The 16,736-nt window shown below is 47.3% G+C and overlaps 2 protein-coding genes across 6 annotated transcripts in view; both read right to left on the reverse strand.

Annotated features, from left to right (window-relative positions):
• SPTAN1 (spectrin alpha, non-erythrocytic 1) overlaps window positions 1–6,277 on the reverse strand; it is a 61,328-nt gene extending 55,051 nt beyond the window's left edge. For all 4 annotated transcript variants that reach the window (XM_027616924.2, XM_027616923.2, XM_027616922.2 and 1 more), the window contains exon 1: window positions 6,142–6,277. The gene's annotated coding sequence lies outside the window, so the exon portion shown is untranslated. The remainder of the gene's footprint in view (window positions 1–6,141) is intronic.
• A 5,675-nt stretch (window positions 6,278–11,952) lies between these two features.
• Window positions 11,953–16,736, reverse strand: part of GLE1 (GLE1 RNA export mediator) — a 28,720-nt gene continuing 23,936 nt past the window's right edge. For both annotated transcript variants that reach the window (XM_027616248.2, XM_027616249.2), the window contains exons 13-16: window positions 16,037–16,141; window positions 14,776–14,858; window positions 14,027–14,090; window positions 11,953–13,166 (exon numbers count right to left, since the gene is read on the reverse strand). In XM_027616248.2, coding sequence (XP_027472049.2) covers window positions 13,098–13,166; window positions 14,027–14,090; window positions 14,776–14,858; window positions 16,037–16,141 — 321 coding nt within the window. In that variant the 3' untranslated portion in view covers window positions 11,953–13,097. The remainder of the gene's footprint in view (window positions 13,167–14,026; window positions 14,091–14,775; window positions 14,859–16,036; window positions 16,142–16,736) is intronic.

Below are 16,736 nucleotides of genomic sequence, written 5' to 3' on the forward strand. Positions count from 1 at the left end.
AGCAAGGCCCTGCTGAAATTAACCAACCTAAAAGGCCCTCTTTGTCACCCCAGTGAAGTAGAACAAGTCAATTCTATACCAAGTGCTTTGGTCAGGCAATAATGGACTTTTCTTTCCTGCAGATCAGCTGACGTCAGTAGGTGGGAGCTCTGCCAAGCCACCACTGGCTGTCCCTGGGGAGCTGGGCATCTGAAAGTCATCAAAGCTTCTCCCACTGCTGTGGGCATTCAGGATCCTCATTTGCATGGTTACAGGAGCCTAAGATGACGGGTTAATAAGAGTTCCCCACCCCTTAACCTGATAGGGAGCTGTCTCTAAGTTTATCTATAGAAGCTCCAGTTTCTTTGCTCAGAAACGGGTCATTTCCATCGATGATATTAAAAATCAGAAAAATGTTTGTATCACCAAGAACTATTGCCGCCGGAAGATGTGCTAGGCTCTCCCCCAAAACTACGTGGAGGGAGTTAGTGGGATTTCTTGGACTCTGCCTGTGTGTGCAACATTCCCCCAGGACTGAGGCCGCAGGCGGCAAGAACCCCACCCCTGCCCTGAAATATGCAGCTGACTGATAAGGCAGGCTCCACAGAGAATGTTCCAGGTTGTTCCCAGCCTTAATGGGATTAACGCCTTTTGAGAGCTAGAAAGGAAGACTTTGGGAAATGTGCCATTAAAAAACAATCTCCAACCACACCAGCCTATCTATTTCACTAACTGTCTAAAAACCCACAGAGGAACCAACTTCCTAGGACTGCAGTCGACTGTTTATCTCAAAGGAGCGCATCAACTCTGATTTTGCCAATCAGGTCTCTGTCCACAGAGAACAAAGGAGAGGAAATGAAGTGCTAAATATATTCTCTGTATGTTTAAGGACAGCTTCCCAATGAAGGTAACCGAAGAAAAATGTTGTATTTTTGCGAATATTTTTCGAGAAGACTGAAGATACAGGCTATTTATAAATGCTGCAATGCAGCAGTCAAAATGTTAGCCGCGTCATTCAGCAAGTAACATGAATTGATCTCGGGGGATAAAACAAGAATTACAACTATGTCCTCTATTGTAATAAATAAAAAGACCTTGTCAGCATTCTTACAGTACTGCCAGATCTCTGGGAAGAAGGGGGGGGGGTGTCTAAAGATATGAACCTTGGGTAGAAAGTTCTAGTTTAATCCAAAGATATAACACGCCTGAGAATGACTCCTCATATCTGACACAAATTCACACATATTATCAACTGAAAATGGCTTTCTACAGCTGAGCCTAGACACTAATTAATAACTGTCATCTTGTAAATGCCAAGAGACGGCTGTCTGAGCCACTTCTTGGTATTGAGGGAATTTTTAAATGGCTTGGCCTCACCTACAGAAGCTATCTGCCCCGCTGTGCAAGGGGATTCATCTCTGGAGGACGGGAGGGATGGGTATAAAGGGATGAGTTAGGCAACAGAAAAGACTGCAGATAGAAATTGTTTTCGGACCAAAGGTCAGATGCCTCCAACTCAGCGAACCTGGCACCTGCAGTGAGTAGTTTAGGACACCCTCCCGCAGATCCTGGGAGAGGGGAGGAATTCAGCACAATTTCCCTGTGGAACCCCACAAGAGAATCCATTTGTAGTAAGGATGAAGGAGTCACGGAGACAAAGCGCCGGATCAGCCGCAGAATGTGCGGGATATAAGAGGCATCTGGAAAACTACACAGTGAACTCCAATTTCACCAGATACACTCTTTTGCAAGGAAAGGGATTTGGGGGGACTAAAGGGATGAACAGATCATTTGGCTCTACGGAAAAATTCATACACATCTCGCAAAGCAAAGGGTCAGAAAAACCATCCCTCAGATTTACTTTGGTTGCTTAGTCAGAGCTCTTTAAAGGGGCAGGACTGGCAACGCAGGTTTTTCCCTGGCTCAGAAAGCCAACCTATTACCAAATTTTACACGTGCAAAGCAGGAGAACTATATCCACACATGTGGACGGGCCTCTCCGGAGAACAAAGCACCAAAGAACTGTTTAGCACGCATTAACATTTTATTCCAACTGATTCTCAGATCGAGCAAATGAACTCCAAACCAGCTCAGCTGCAGATTCTAGTGGCGGAGCTGATGGTAAGCAGAGAGGTAAATAATACATAAATTAAGAGTTTCAACCATGAGGGGCGCCTGGGTGGCTTGCTCAGTTAAGCAGCTGCCTTCCTTCGGGCTCAGGTCATGATCCCAGGGTTGTGGAATCGAGCCCCACATCGGGCTCCCTGCTCAGCAGGAAGCCTGCTTCTCCCTCTCCCACTCCCCCTGCTTGTGTTCCCTCTCTCGCTGTATCTCTCTGTCAAATAAATAAATAAAATATTAAAAAAAAAGAGTTTTAACCATGAATAAAACAACAACTATTTTTCCTTCTGTGGATCTGCATGTCGGCCCTTAGACTATTAATTCACTTCAACTCATTAGCCCATTTCTGCAGAGGTGAGCAGGGACTTAGCTTTAAGAAAGCAAAAGATTCATACTGCATTGCAACAAAATCCAGAAATGCAGAGCAACGTTGAGAAAACTTACTTCTGAGTGCTTCCCAAATACTATCATGTTGCTACTTACCTCTTAACCTGTAAAATTCAGATGAGAGGTATGTAAGTGCAAAGTATTGTTACTGACATTCAAAACAGGAAAAGGTTATATTTGTGGCCCATTTTTATAAACCTCGTTTCAACCAATTCACCACTCTGATTTATAAAAGGGCTTGCCTTGGATTTATCACCCATAATCACTAGAAATTTGCAAAGTTTATATTTCTCCTTATAGGCTATCAAGACATTAATTTTAAGCATTTTTCTTTTTGAAAAAGGTCCAATTTAGCAAACATTCAAAAACTGTACACAAAATAATATAGTGAGCTTTTTTTAGCCAAGAAAATACAAGCTCCATTTCCTTACAAGGATTGTGGCAAAGAAAATTAGTCGATGGGAACAGGAAACAAACCCAAGTTTATGATATTTGTCCAATTTAAAAACACTACTTTTATGACACATTTTCAGATTATTTTTTCCAAATATCTAAGATAATCTGTTCAGTCCCTTGGTTCTTAAAAACCAAGTAACCATCAATAAAAAGATGAGCAAACACTACATGCAAACACCAGTAGGGTGAGAAAAAATTAATATATTCATGCCTGAAAGAGAGGAAGGCAAAAAACAGGAGGCTTCGGCAATTTTAGAATAAATTTACTAAGACTTTTGTTCATGTAACACCAAAAAAAAAAAAAAAAAAAACCCAGAGAAAAACCCCAACCCTAACCAATTGGCTTCACAGAAAAGTCATGCAGGCAGGGTTTTCTACCCCCCTTTGGATCACTCAACCTCTGCCACAAATGTGTCTTCACTGCAAGCCAGGCAAAACCGAAAAGGCAACCCGTTTCCTGCATGCTGGTCAAATACCTGGACTCTGCGTTTACGAAACGATGACAACATGATGGAGGAATGTGGAGTCTAAAGAGGGAGGGGGAGAGCAAGGTAACAAGCTTCTAAGGGCAAACTGAACAAAATCATTTCAAAATGAAAACAGACCGTTAGGAATATCTGAAACACAAATAAAAACCAAACTCCTGGTGTTCTCCCAACGCCTTTCTTGTTCTGTAGAGCTTCTGAATCCCACAGGGATTTAAAATATGGAAAGAGACCCAATGTTCTCTGGTCCCTTAGCAGTTCCTATTTATCTAGATGTGCTGCCTCGGCCAAGTTATACCCCCCTTGGGTCTCAGCTTCCCCACTTTTCAAATAGAGAATACCGAATATGCTTTCTAACACTAAACACGCCCTCCCCAGATCCACAGTCCAATAAATTAAGCGAGACTCCCAAGACTAGCCGATTCCTAAATCCCCTTCCATTCAGTTACAAAACACCAAGACCTCATGAGAAACAAGAAAGAACTCAAGCTATAGAGATCTGACTTGGGCCTCATTTACTGGTATATTTCCTTTACAGAATACTATTTCCTGTTCAAAACCCATACAAGAGGAATATGCAAAAAAGGTGGAAGGGAGGTAACTGGCACAGCTGCTCCGTGCCCCGGGGCCCAGGCCCCAAGTGCTCTGCCGGCTCTGCACTCCTTCTCAGCATTCCAGGAGTCAGCACTTGCCATCAGGGCGGCGCATTCTTCTACCTACTCTGACCACAGCTGCAGTAGCCCGGACCACATAGCTAGCGGAGTCCTTGCATAGCCCACGGAGGATTGATTACAAGGCCGGCCTCGTGCCCACTATCCTTCGTGCAGGTTCAGCAATGACAGGGCTGTGGACTGCAACTGACACTCGCTGCTTAGGATCTGCAGTCGGCCCCTCCCTTTGGGATGAAGGCAGGTAAGGAAAAATAGAGCAAATTCTAACCCAGGGAACCAAAAGAAAGATGTATTTATAAACCGGATCTCACCACCTAAACCTGTTCATCAGATATTTGACAAGCTCATATTACAGCCTGTGACATATCAGATTTCTCCAATTGCTAGATTGCTACAAAACCCACTGCCAAGACCAAAAGCATATCCGAGGATGTTACTCAGCTGATGGGTTACTCTAAGAACTGCTTCACATCTGTCCAGCACTGGGCAAATCCTCCCTTCGAGGTCCGTCTCTCTGTGGAGGTCCCTAGATAACAGCTAACACACTTTGAGGGTCCCCTTGAGTAATTATTGGCCCAGTTACGAAAAGAGGTTTATTGTTAATTTCCTGCAGAGGCCCTTACTGCAGCACATTTTTTTTCCCAACAGCACATTTTTAAACTTTGACTTCAATTTGACCTTTGAAAATCTAAGACTTTTGCTGCAACAAAAGGGAAAAGACTAGTTCAGGAGTTGGAACCTTGGCTCAATAGCTTCATACAGCTGAGTGGCTATTCTTAAGATTTTCTGTTTCCTGACACCCCCACCCTTCCATCTTTGATACATTGTTTTACTTAGGTCCGATTGCTATGACTCCGCAATTTCTCCACACATTAGAATACTTCAGATGGTCTCTCTTCTATTCTTCTCTAACAACCATGATGGTTAAGTATTTCTAAAATACCATGATGAAGACGTAACAAAGGGCCTACGTATTTTAGTATCTATTATATAAAAGAGATTTGAGAAGGTGTTGGGGCAATTCGATCATCTCAATCCAACTTTATGGGCTATTGAGGCTTTTCATTTAAAACATATGCATATGCAACCCTTAACCTTGACAAGCCCCTTATTTAAAATATTCTGTCCCAATGCATCAAAGAAACTCTTAAAGACAATTTTCTTTAGGAAGCATCTTGTCAAATTCGCAGGGCTAGCTTTCAAACAAAAGGCTGCTCTATCATTCAACACTGCCGTAGCTGTAGAATTTTGGACAAATAATATAATGTCCACCAATCGAAAAGACCGTCTCGGGTGGGGCGGGGGGTAGGGGGAGGGGAATAACTCGTAAGCTATTGAGTTATTGGATTTGAGTCTCATACAAAGAAGCGCCGCATCTACCTGTTATTTACAAGCAAATCACAACTGGGTAGGAAAGAAATGTTTATTACGAGGAAGGAAAAGGAGATGGCCAGTCTCGGACCTCTCTGCGTCTAGAGAGGCGGCCAAGAATCGCCACATTGGATGAAATTAAGGTCAAAGAGCCCTTTCCTCTATGCTCTCGGCTCTCCCTCCCTCAAGGGCTGGGCCGGCACTGCTGTGGGGACTGGGGAAAAGGAGCTGCAGAAGTCGCTCCCCACCGAGGCAAGGGATCGGGGGCGCTGGGGGAGCGCTCTGCAGGAAGGGGTATGGTGACGATCCCGCTAGGGGCCCCCGCCCCACCTGCCGCAGCCGGATGGGGCAGGGCGGGGCCGCAGCCCGGCTTGGGGGTGGGGGAGCGGGACGGACCCAGCGGCCTCGCCTCCCCCCCTCCGCCCAGTCAATGACATTCCAGCGGCCGGCGCCCAGGCTGGGCCGGGCGGCTCCTCCGCAGCCCACGCTCCCCGGGCCCGTTGCGGCCGGCCCGCCGGATCCCCGCCCGTCGGAGGGAGCTGAAAGGCGGCCGGGCTCACCTGTCCGCGCTCTGGCCCCGCCCCGCCCCAGGGGCTGCCCGGCTCCCCACCCAGGGGCCGGCTGCCCTCGGGCCCTGCTCCCTCCCCGAGCTCCCCTGCTCCCCCTCTCACCGGCTCCTGCAGGGTGAGGGCGGTGGGTGCGCCGGGCTGGGGGGGGGGGGTGTTGCTGAGGGACCGACGCGCCTCCGCGGCCTCCCACCTTGCCGTTCGCTCCGCAGCGGGTAGTGGCGGCGACGCGCGCGGCTCGCCTCTTTTATAGGCGGCCACGCGCGTTCCGGCGGCGGGCGGGCGCGAGCGCGGGGGAAGCGCCGGGGCGCGGCGCGAGGGGCGGGGGCGAGCGCCGGCAGAGCTAAGGGGGCGGAGCTCTCGCCGGCTCGCTTCCCGATCGCGGGACGGAAAGGGCCGAACGCTCCCGGAAGGAGCCGAAGCGCCGCTGCGGGGGAAGAGCCGACTCCGGGGAGCGCGGCTGGAGGATGGGAAAGGAGGGCGCGCGCCAGGGGTTGGGGGAGATGGTGCAATGGAGTCACTGCCTTCGCGCGGGCGGGCCGAGATGCGGCAGCCGCCCCGCCCTTCCGCACCTCGGATCCTCCAATCCTGCCCCTCCCCGTCCTGCAGAGAATCTTCTGCACCCCACCCCGCCCCTCCGCCCCTGGGAGCCCTTCCAGGACTGCAGCGAAGGGCGGGGCAGGGGCCGTCGCTGCAGTCTGGCTGGGGATGCTGCGCACCCATGTCTGTAAAACGCCCAGTCCCCAAGGGTGAGATCACCCCCAGGCTTTTCTTCTTCCTGCCCCCTTTCCCTAGGAGATGGCTGCGGCCGGGCCCCAAGTTAGCCTACTCTGGTGGGGGCTGGGGCCTAGAAACCGAGGATGATTTGGGCTCCAGGTTTGAGGTGGTGGTAAGAAAAGGCCAAATCCGATCCCCCAAGAATAAAGACTAATTTGGAGTTGAAGTCTGTCGTTTGGGATTTGGAGAGTTAATAATTTCTTATATCCTTATAGCGAAAGCTTTCTGACAGGTCGCCGGTGGAACAAGATGCATTAGTCGTATTTTATAAACAAGACGTTAAAGTTCTTCAGGCCACAATTAATTGAACTTTCCTTATGTACCAGGCGCTTTGCTAAGCATTTCATGTGTTAACCTTTTTTTTCTTGATCTGTGCAATAATTTTACAAGGTATGTATTATTCCCCCATTTTAGAAATGAGCACTCTGACATGGAAGCTAGGTCTCTTGCCTAGGTTAAGCAGCTAGCAAGAAGAAAGGCTAGGATTAAAAAGAAGAAGAAGAAGAAAAGCTAGGATTTGGATCCAAGCAGTCAGAACCTTCTCCTCGACACTATGTTCTGCTGCCTTCCCCTAGGAAAGGGAGGCACTGCAACGGTGGATGCTAGGGTGCTGGGGTGGGGGGAAAGGGGATTTCTGGAGTTTCTGTTACTTACAGTCTTAGCAGTTTAAGAGCCTGGCTCTAAACTCTGGTGCAGCCCAGAGCCCTCTGTTGGGAAGCCCTTTCCCCACCCCCTGCTTCTGTGACAGCTGGGCAGCAGCCATTGGGAGTAACACCCAGATCATTCCTGGGCAGTCAGGCAGACCAGGAGCTCTGCAGCTCAGAAGGCCTCAGCCTCCTGGTTACCAAGAGGCCCGGGACACTGTACCAGAACTTGGGCCCAGGCCCAGCCCTGGGCTTCCCGGTCCTCTGCCGTTTGGCCTTCTTCCCCTGTGCCTGGGATCCGCCATCTGGTTTCTAAGCTGCCCTCTTCTAAGGAAATATTCTCCTATTCCCTCAACCCATCGGAGTGCAGGGAAAAGGAATGGCCACACCCCAGGAGCAGCTTTGTAGAATCTGGAGGAAAAACGTAGGAGCTAAGAGGCATTTCCTGCAATCTTCTATAAAGAGAAAACAGGACTGGGTAACGCCTCCCTGGGGTGTGCGTTTCTGGAACAGTTGATGGCGTCGACAGCCTCTTCTGCACCGGGGAGCAACAAAATGTTTAATCATATAATCAGCTCTGGGTACAAGATGGCTTACACAATCATAGCTCTCCAAAATTTCTAAGACCTTCTGCTCCAGCAAGGAATTGGTCTCAAGGGCCTGGGCATGGGCTGTAAAAAGGGAAGATCTTTCTTGTAAATCACTACAGCCTCATGGTGAAATGGGGATTTTGTTGCTTTTACCAGATGAAAAACAGTTTTGAGAGCTGTGGTACTGGTACAGAAACTAAAATCTTACTCTTTGATCCTTTGTCTGATCTGAGACAAGGCCAAAACCCATTATCTCTGGCCCTACACCTCCCACTCACTCACCCACCCCATTCTGCACTTGGCACTGGAAATGAGACGTTGAAAAAGCCCTTCCTTATGTGTTCTGTTGTGTGCCTACCTCACCTCCCACCAATTTCACTGTACGCCTAAGGCTCTGCTAGGTGTATAGGGAGAGATGACAGAGCAGATAATGGCTCTCTTTGTTTTGGAGAGAAACTCAGTCAGGAAAAAAAAACAGTGCAGGACAGTATAGCAATCAACTCCCAGTTCCCAGTGTCCTCCTGAACAGCAAGGAGGGGGGCGGAGAGACTGAATTCCAGCTTTTTCTATCCGCCACCCCCCCAGTTCTCTGAAGGTTTGATATGCACCCTAAACTTAGGCATCCAGATAGTCCCAATACCTTTTCAAGTTCAAGAGGACAACTGATTGGAAATACACAAAACATAATGATGTTTTCATCTGTTCCAGCCATGGAAAATTACCCTCTGGCTCTCCCTGGAGAAACTCCCTCTCCCTCCCTCCTCTCCCTCGCTCTCTCCCAATCTCCCTCCCGATCCACGTGCACAGCAGTTAACAAGCACCAAGCACTTCCACTTCTTCTCTCCCCATGAAGGAGTTGATTGAGAAGTTACCCTGGCACGTGGACTGTACTTCTTCCCAGATGACATTTTGCAGTGTCAGAGCTGGCAAGGAACACAGTGGCTGGATGACCCCCGAGGATGTTATGCTAAGTGAAATAAACCAGACACAAAAGCACAAAGACCGCACCATTCTACTTACTTGAGGTCCCCGTTAGAGTCAAGTTTATAGAGACAGAAAGTAGAGCAGAGCTGGCCAGGGGCTGGGGTGAGAGGAGGATGGGCAGTGAGTGTTTAACGGGGACAGGGTTTCAGTTTTGCAAGAGGAGAAAGTTCTGGGCACAGACGGTGATGGCTGTACAACAGTGGGAATGCATTTAATGCCACAGGACCATATACTTACAAATGGTTGAAATGGTAACTTTTGAGTGATGTATGTATTTTACCACAGTTAATAAACAAAGCAGGGGCGCCTGGCTGGCTCAGTCGGTGGAGCACCCGTCAGGGTTGTGAGTTTGAGCCCCATATTAGGCGTAAAGATTGCTTTAAAAAAATAAGTAAGTAAACATTTCCTCCCTTAAAAAAAAAAAAAAAGGTGGGGCGCCTGGGTGGCTCAGTTGTTGGGCGTCTGCCTTCGGCTCAGGTCATGATCCCAGGAGCTCTGCAGCTCGGAAGGCCTCAGCCTCCTGGTTACCAAGAGGTAACCTCCAGGTTACCAACCTGGGATCGAGCCCCGCATCGAGCCCCACATCGAGCCCCGCATAGGGCTCCCTGCTCCGCGGGAAGCCTGCTTCTCCCTCTCCCACTCCCCCTGCTTGTGTTCCCTCTCTCGCTGTGTCTCTGTCAAATAAATAAATAAAATCTCCCCTTTTTTTAAATAAAATCTTTTAAAAAATGATTAAATATATGATTCATAAGTTCAACAGACCGTATTGGTGATATACTTCACACTGATGGACTTGAAAAGTATTTGAGGTATTACTGAGTGACCACAGGTTACAGAACAACATGGGTTCCGAGTCTATTTACTTAAGAACTATGCTTGTATAAGAGTGTATATAACTGGGGCACACGGGTGGCTCAGTCAATTAAGCGTCTGCCTTCAGCTCAGTTCACGATCCCAGGGTTCTGGGATCAAGTCCTGCATCGGGCTCCCTGCTCAGCAGGGAGTCTGCTTCTCCCTCTGCCCTGCTCATGCTCTCTCTCTCAAATAAACAGAATTTTTAAAAAATAAGGATATTCATTTTTATGACCACAGTACAATGATAAAAGTCAAATTAATCTTGAATACTATTATCTAACTTACAGACCTCATTCAAGTTTTAGCAATTGTCCCAGTGTCCTTTATAAGACACTGAATTTTTTAAAGACTTTTTTTAAAGAATCTTTTCTGGTATAGGTTCCAATTCAGGGTCATGTACTGCATTTAGTGTAAGCAACCTGAAGAAGCTAAAAGAAAAATGTTTCTTGAATGCATCAGCTGTTTAAATTCGTATTTAAAAAAAAAAAAAAATGGAGCCCAGCTGTAAACTAGAGAATAAGTTCTTTTTTCTTTTAGGGAGGCTCCACACCGAATGTGGTGTTACCGCAAATTCACCACTGCTCTCACCTGCTTTCTGCAGGTCCACAGGAAATCTAGTGTCAGGAACTCATTCAGTGGGACAGAGAAAGGGGAAGTGAGAGGCCAGGTCTGAGGACTCCGTCTGAGGCTCTGTGGCTCCCCTGGCTGCCCTGACACTGAGATGGAAGACAGCCAAACCTAGTTAGGTCACTGCTTTCATCACAGGAAGCTTGAGGAGTAGGGGAAGGAACTCTCCAGAACCATTCTTCTATCCAAGGGATGTGCAGGGTTTCTCTCCTGTTGGAATTTTTAACTCATCCTCAAGTTTGCTTTAAAATGATATAGGACAATGACAGAACAAAAATATGGGCACTGAGCCTGAGAAATGAGGTCAAGCTTGAAAGGAAGCAAGCAGGCAAGTGAGTGCCTGAATTTAAAAACTGGATGCCAGCCTTAGTATTCCACTTTAAGGAATCTGATGCTACCATCAGAGGTGTATCTTATCGGCCAGCAATCGTTCTCAAGACGACCCTATCAGCGAGTATCAAAAACCTGGCTTCCCCAATGCTCTCCTTTCTTGGTTTACCGTCAAGAACCTATTAGGAATTCTAAGCATCGACTGATGTGTGCAAGACTGTTAAACATGCCTAGAGAAAAAACATTCAAATATCAGGAGAGGTGTTTTCTATGGAGTGGTATAGACAGATTCAAAGTGGAATGGACTTCAGAGACCATTTTGTCCAGTCATTTTTCACGTTTCATTTTTGGAGGAACATTCCCATATATAATCTTACATAGAACCACAATCTATATATACAGCACATATAGCAAAATCCCTATGGCAGAGAGGATCCCAGGGTTCCCTTAGGGCCCCATGTACAGCTGGGCAAAATATAAGCTACAAACAAACTCTAGTAGGCCCCGTGCACCTCAGGCGATCACAGATTATAGGGCTGGGCCCCATCCACTCAACATTCTGAAGTCAGGGCTTCCCAATCTCTTCCTGGTCATAATGCATAGAAAACAATGGCAAACAGCAACTGGCCTTGGGGGCCACAGCCACTGCAGGTCCTGCAGGCTAATGGGTCTGTGCCCCTGACAAACCCGCTCGGAGGCTCTGCCCTAAGGCACTGCCACGGAGCCCTGAAAACTACTATGCTCCTGACTCATCCAATTCTTGTGTTTTTGCAGGGGGAGGGGAAACTGGGGCTCAGAGGAGGCGAATGACTCACCCAAGGACATAAAACCTAAAAGTGAATTGCACCAAGTCTCCTGACACCTTCCCCAGAGTTCATTTTGTTGCATCCACATGAAAAAACTTCAGTACTTTTCCATTCCTGCTAGATAAAACCAGGTCAGTTATTGGTACATAATTCTGAAAAGGAATGACCAAAAAACAGTTTTCCCTAGGTGAAGGTCAAGAAGACAAAATAGGGAGAAACACACACCATTCTAGAGCTAGGCCAGTGACATTCACAGCTCAAGGTACAGGAAAGTGGCCACATCAACCAACTAGATACTAGCAATGGGTTTGTAAAAATCAAGCTTTATTCCTTGTTTTTTGGCACCAGAGTCTACAATTCATAGAAGGTATCACTTCAAGCCGCTCAGGAGTAGCAGGGGATATCCCGCCCCCCCAAAACACATCCCCGCAGACGACACATAGTACAGAGGAGATCCACAGCTGCCTGTAGTACAAAAGACGAGGAGTCTTTCCTAAAACAAACCTCAATTCTTATCTGAACAGCCAAGCTCTGAATTTCTGTAGTGGCTTTAGTCAGGCGAATCTGTTACCACTCTTTACTCAGGACATGTCAACAATTCTAAAGCAGTTCCCAATTCTTCCCAAACACCTTTATTTTATTTAACCCCTGAGTCATTGCTTGTAGATGCTCGGCTCATGCATAATGTTGCAAGGCCATCTCAGCCGTCTTCAACCAAATTCAAAAACAACCCCCGCGCCCCCAATCCCTGGTTCATGCATCCCTAGTCATCCAGGGGCCAAATTCCAAATTAAAAGGACCAACAGTGCATCCTGTTCAACAGAACATGTATTAACAGTCCTAGTCCCAGATGCTAAACTATCTCTGATACAATTTGGGACTTAATCTATGTCTATATCAGGCATTTCCTCTGAACTTATAAAGACTTCACAAGCCGAGAAAAGGAAAACCACTATAACCCAGACTTGCATGTAAGGATTTGGGCCTCAAGTATTAACCTGTACTCTGAAAAGGGACAGCATGACTTGGTGGGGGTCGGGAGGGCGGTGGGAGAGGATGGAGTGGAAGTGGTGGGCTCATTTCAGCTCAGAGTTAAATATAGTAAACATAGTACCTTTCAGAAGGTACTATGTACCTTCTGAAAGACACCAGACACAAGGGAAATGAATGATGAGACCAAGTACTAAGCCACTCTTCTCACCATACTTCAGAAATAAGAAAAGCCAATGCCATTTACTCTGCCATGTAGACCCCTTAAGGAGCCTCTAACCTTTGAAGAGACCTGCTAGGTTCTGGGACCCCTGGAAAGTCTCCTCTCCCAGTCGCAAGGTACAAATATATTGGTGGATTTCTAAATCTGACATGACTTCTCCCAAATACAGCTGTTTTCAGTTGCTTTATTATTGTCCCTCTGCAACAAAACGGTGACGGTGGGTGATGGAGGGCCATCAGGAACGCCAGAAGGAGGAAGTCAGAAAGCCCTTGGGGACAGGAACCTCCTTGTGCTGTAAACATTTCTGGTCAGGGAAAGATGGAGAAAACAGAATGATTTTCTGGTAACACTCCTTCTGACATCTAACATTTGGAAGAAGCTTTGAGGGACAGCAAGCTCAAGTCCTCCGAACAGCAGTCAACAGCGGGCAGAGTAAGACCAATGGCAGCAAGGAGACTTCTGCTTCTGTGTGAACTGCAGCAGAGGACCGAGGCCAGGCTGCTGGTTATGCTGCCCCCACCCCGCCTCCCACAGCCCCGCCTCATCCTTCTCAACCGCCTTCTGCCCACTCGGGCTACTGGAAAGTGGAAGTCAGGGGTCTTGTCCTGGCAGACCGACCACAGACTTCTAGGCTGTTGGTCAGACTTAGCCTCTGGTTTCCAGCACTGAGAAACGGGAGGAGTCTGGCTGAAAGTGTAGTTTGTTCTCATGGAGAAGAGGGACCAAATTTCCCAGTTCCCCTGACCTGAGCCTGAGGAAAGAACCTCAGCCAGCAAGCAAGAAATTTATTAGTGACACCAGACTCAGTAAGTATATTTTATTCACCCCTAAGACAGTTTCCCCTCAGGCAGCATGGACGATGGCGCATAAGATGATGATGAAATGCCATCCCTTAAGGTGAAGGGGGAATCAAGGACAAAAAAGTAGGGTTCAAAAAAAATCAAGAGGAGTGGCGACCAGCTGGTTCAGTCGGAAGAGCAGGTGACTCTTGATCTTGGGGTTGTATGAGCCCCATGTTGGGTGTAGAAATGACTTAAATAAAATAAAATAAAAAAATCAAGAGGAAGACTGCAATCCGAGAGCCTAGAGGTCCATGACTTGTGAGACACGGGTGCCCTCGAGGTCAACAACAGCTCAGAACGTGTTGGTCTAAGGACATCTTACCTCTAAGAACTGCTTGAGGCGTATGAAGGAACCCATCTGTCCTGAGCTTGTGATGGCTTCAATCCTGCAGGGAGAAGAAGAAGACTCACGGATCACAGCTGTGATTCCCACCTTCCTCTTGGAGAGGAGTTTGGGCCATTGCTGATCTAGAGGAAGGGGTAGATCGAATGATTCAGATGTCTTCTGGACTAAGGATGCTGTCATTCTTCCAGACGGTCTCAGGCTTCTTTTCAAACCAAGGGATAAAGGAAAGGGAAGACATTCCTTTCCAAGGTCTTTGCGATCAGGCAGGATGGGTGCTGCCAAGGCCTCTCCCCCAGCTGAAATGCCAGGGTGTTGAGGAATGAGAAGGGCACCTAAAGGCGAAACGCCATGACAGAGTCAAGCAAACAGTTGGAGAAACTGACTTATTAAGGGGGTTTGATTCTCTGGGTTAATTCATGCCTGCATGTAATCATCATCCCAGATTACCTGGAGGATTTTGGAAAACAGAGTTAAAGAAATGTCAGATATCTGAATCCAGGATCTTCTTAATTCATTTTTTCATTTAGCCAACAATATTTAAGAGACTCTCATTACAGTTCAAAAGCATTTATTCAACTATCAGAGAGGAGGATAAGAGAAGATGTCACACTTAATACATGTGCTTTTAACCAAGTCAAACCCAGCATGTCACAGCATGCAAGGGCCTCTGATACCATGTGTTTCACCCACTGAGTCCCATGTAGTCTATTCAATGCACCACATACCTGGGGAAGTAGTCTTCTTTGATGAGAAGGATCATCTTCCAGAACTGTACCTGGTACTGCTTCATGAGGGCATTTCCACACACCTAGGGAAAGACAGGCACTGTCAGAGCAGAGAATGCAAAGTCACACTCATGCGAGAGATCCGTAAAGAACACCAGCCCTCTGCCTTTCACTCCTACCAAGAATTTCAGCCACAGTGCCACTCAGCTAGCTCTGCAAGGGAATAAATGGAAAAATCCAACCTTCTTTGGAAGCATTTCTCTATATATGATAACACTTCCATTAAACCAGACCGCCAAGAGGCCAGGTATTTTAGCAAACTAGAAAATGTGAATCAAACTTATTTATTCTTTGATTCTACTGAATGGAAACCTTTTTGAAGGCATGGCATTCTGCCTAACCGTAATAAGCAGAGCATACAGAACATCACCATGTTCTCAAATTTAGTCATGATCTCTGCTCATGTCGTGTGACTTCAGGAACTCTAAGGTGAATGGAAGCATTTGGCATTCTAGGCTCAACAGCCCAGATCTGTTATGGTGTGTGCCCCCAAGCCTTTAACCTTTAAGAAATGTCTCCTTTCCACAGAAACCCTTACCCTCATCCTATAGTGGTGGCCCCTCATAGGCAGACAGGACCGTAAAGAACCTCTGGACGCGGGAGATACCTGACCCAAGCTGGCTGATCATATTCGTTCTCCCAGGAATGAGGGATCACAAAGATGGGACAGCAGTTCCACTACCCTGGGGGACCACACTGAGGCGAAGGGCTAGAGCCCAAGATGGCCCATCTTCTCCCCTGGGCACAGAGAACTAGAGAAAGCTGGCTTATAAGGAAGCAGCCTGCAAGAAGAGCACAGGAAGGACCATGTGGCCCCAGAGAGACTCTTGGTATCTGGTAACATTCTAGTTCTTGCTTCGAGGCCCACATGACAGTCAACTGTACATTCTACCATTCTACCCTTGGTTCTGGGAATCAATGCTCTATCCCTAAAACAAATGTCCCTTTCTGCTTGTGCTGGGATGTACAGTTTTTTTCTTCTTTACAATAAGAAGACAAGCACACAGAGAAAGAAAGCACAGTGGGAAGAAAAGCCAAAAGCTAGGTTTGTCTTTAGCACTCGGGAAAAATGTTTTGACACCGGATCCTAATGCTGTTCACCACCAGCCTCTGTTTCTATACTGATTCCCGATCCAGGTCACGCAGTGGCCGAGGGCTGCTTCAACCACTGTCTCTCTCATGTGGTAACCGCATTACGTACCTCCAAGAAGTCAAAGAGGAGGGTGGCCGTCACATCTGACAGGGGCTCCGTATTTAAGATTTGTGCCAACCAGCGCCAGCCGTGATTTAAGCCATGAGGATGAACCTGGGAGGGAAGACATTTGGTCACGATTTGATCTCACTGTATCCAGAGATCTCAACTCCCAAGGTTATCCTCCAGCCATTACTAAGTGACATGAACCCCCCCAGATCACCAAAATCAAGCACATGCTGCAGAGCAGAACAAGACGAACAAATTCTGTTTTCAAATGTCCCAACATACTGGAACCCACACATCTTTTACAGGAACCCCTAGTCCACATCTGGCAGCTTTGGTTTCAGGGATTTCAACAGTTACCAATATAGACATTTTATTTATTATTTTCGGTACCTTTAGCACAGAACTCGGGACGCAGCAGGTACACGATAAAAATTTGGACTCGATCCATTACGATCCCTTCTCGTTAGGTTCCCGAGTACATTAACTTCTCCATATCTCTAATCTGTGTCCTTTGAGAAAACCACTGGGCTGGCAGGTCAAAGCCCTGCACCCCAGCTGTGGCTCTGTCACTGACAGTGTGTGTCACCATAGCTCGCTGCGACTCCATCTGCTCATTTGTGATATGAGACACCAACCAGGTCTAAAATGACAAGAGTCAGGGCGCCTGGCTGGCTCAGTCAATAGAGTATGCGATTCCTGA

Source organism: Zalophus californianus, chromosome 13 (assembly GCF_009762305.2).
Source record: "Zalophus californianus isolate mZalCal1 chromosome 13, mZalCal1.pri.v2, whole genome shotgun sequence".
Classification (NCBI taxonomy): Eukaryota; Metazoa; Chordata; class Mammalia; order Carnivora; family Otariidae; genus Zalophus; species Zalophus californianus.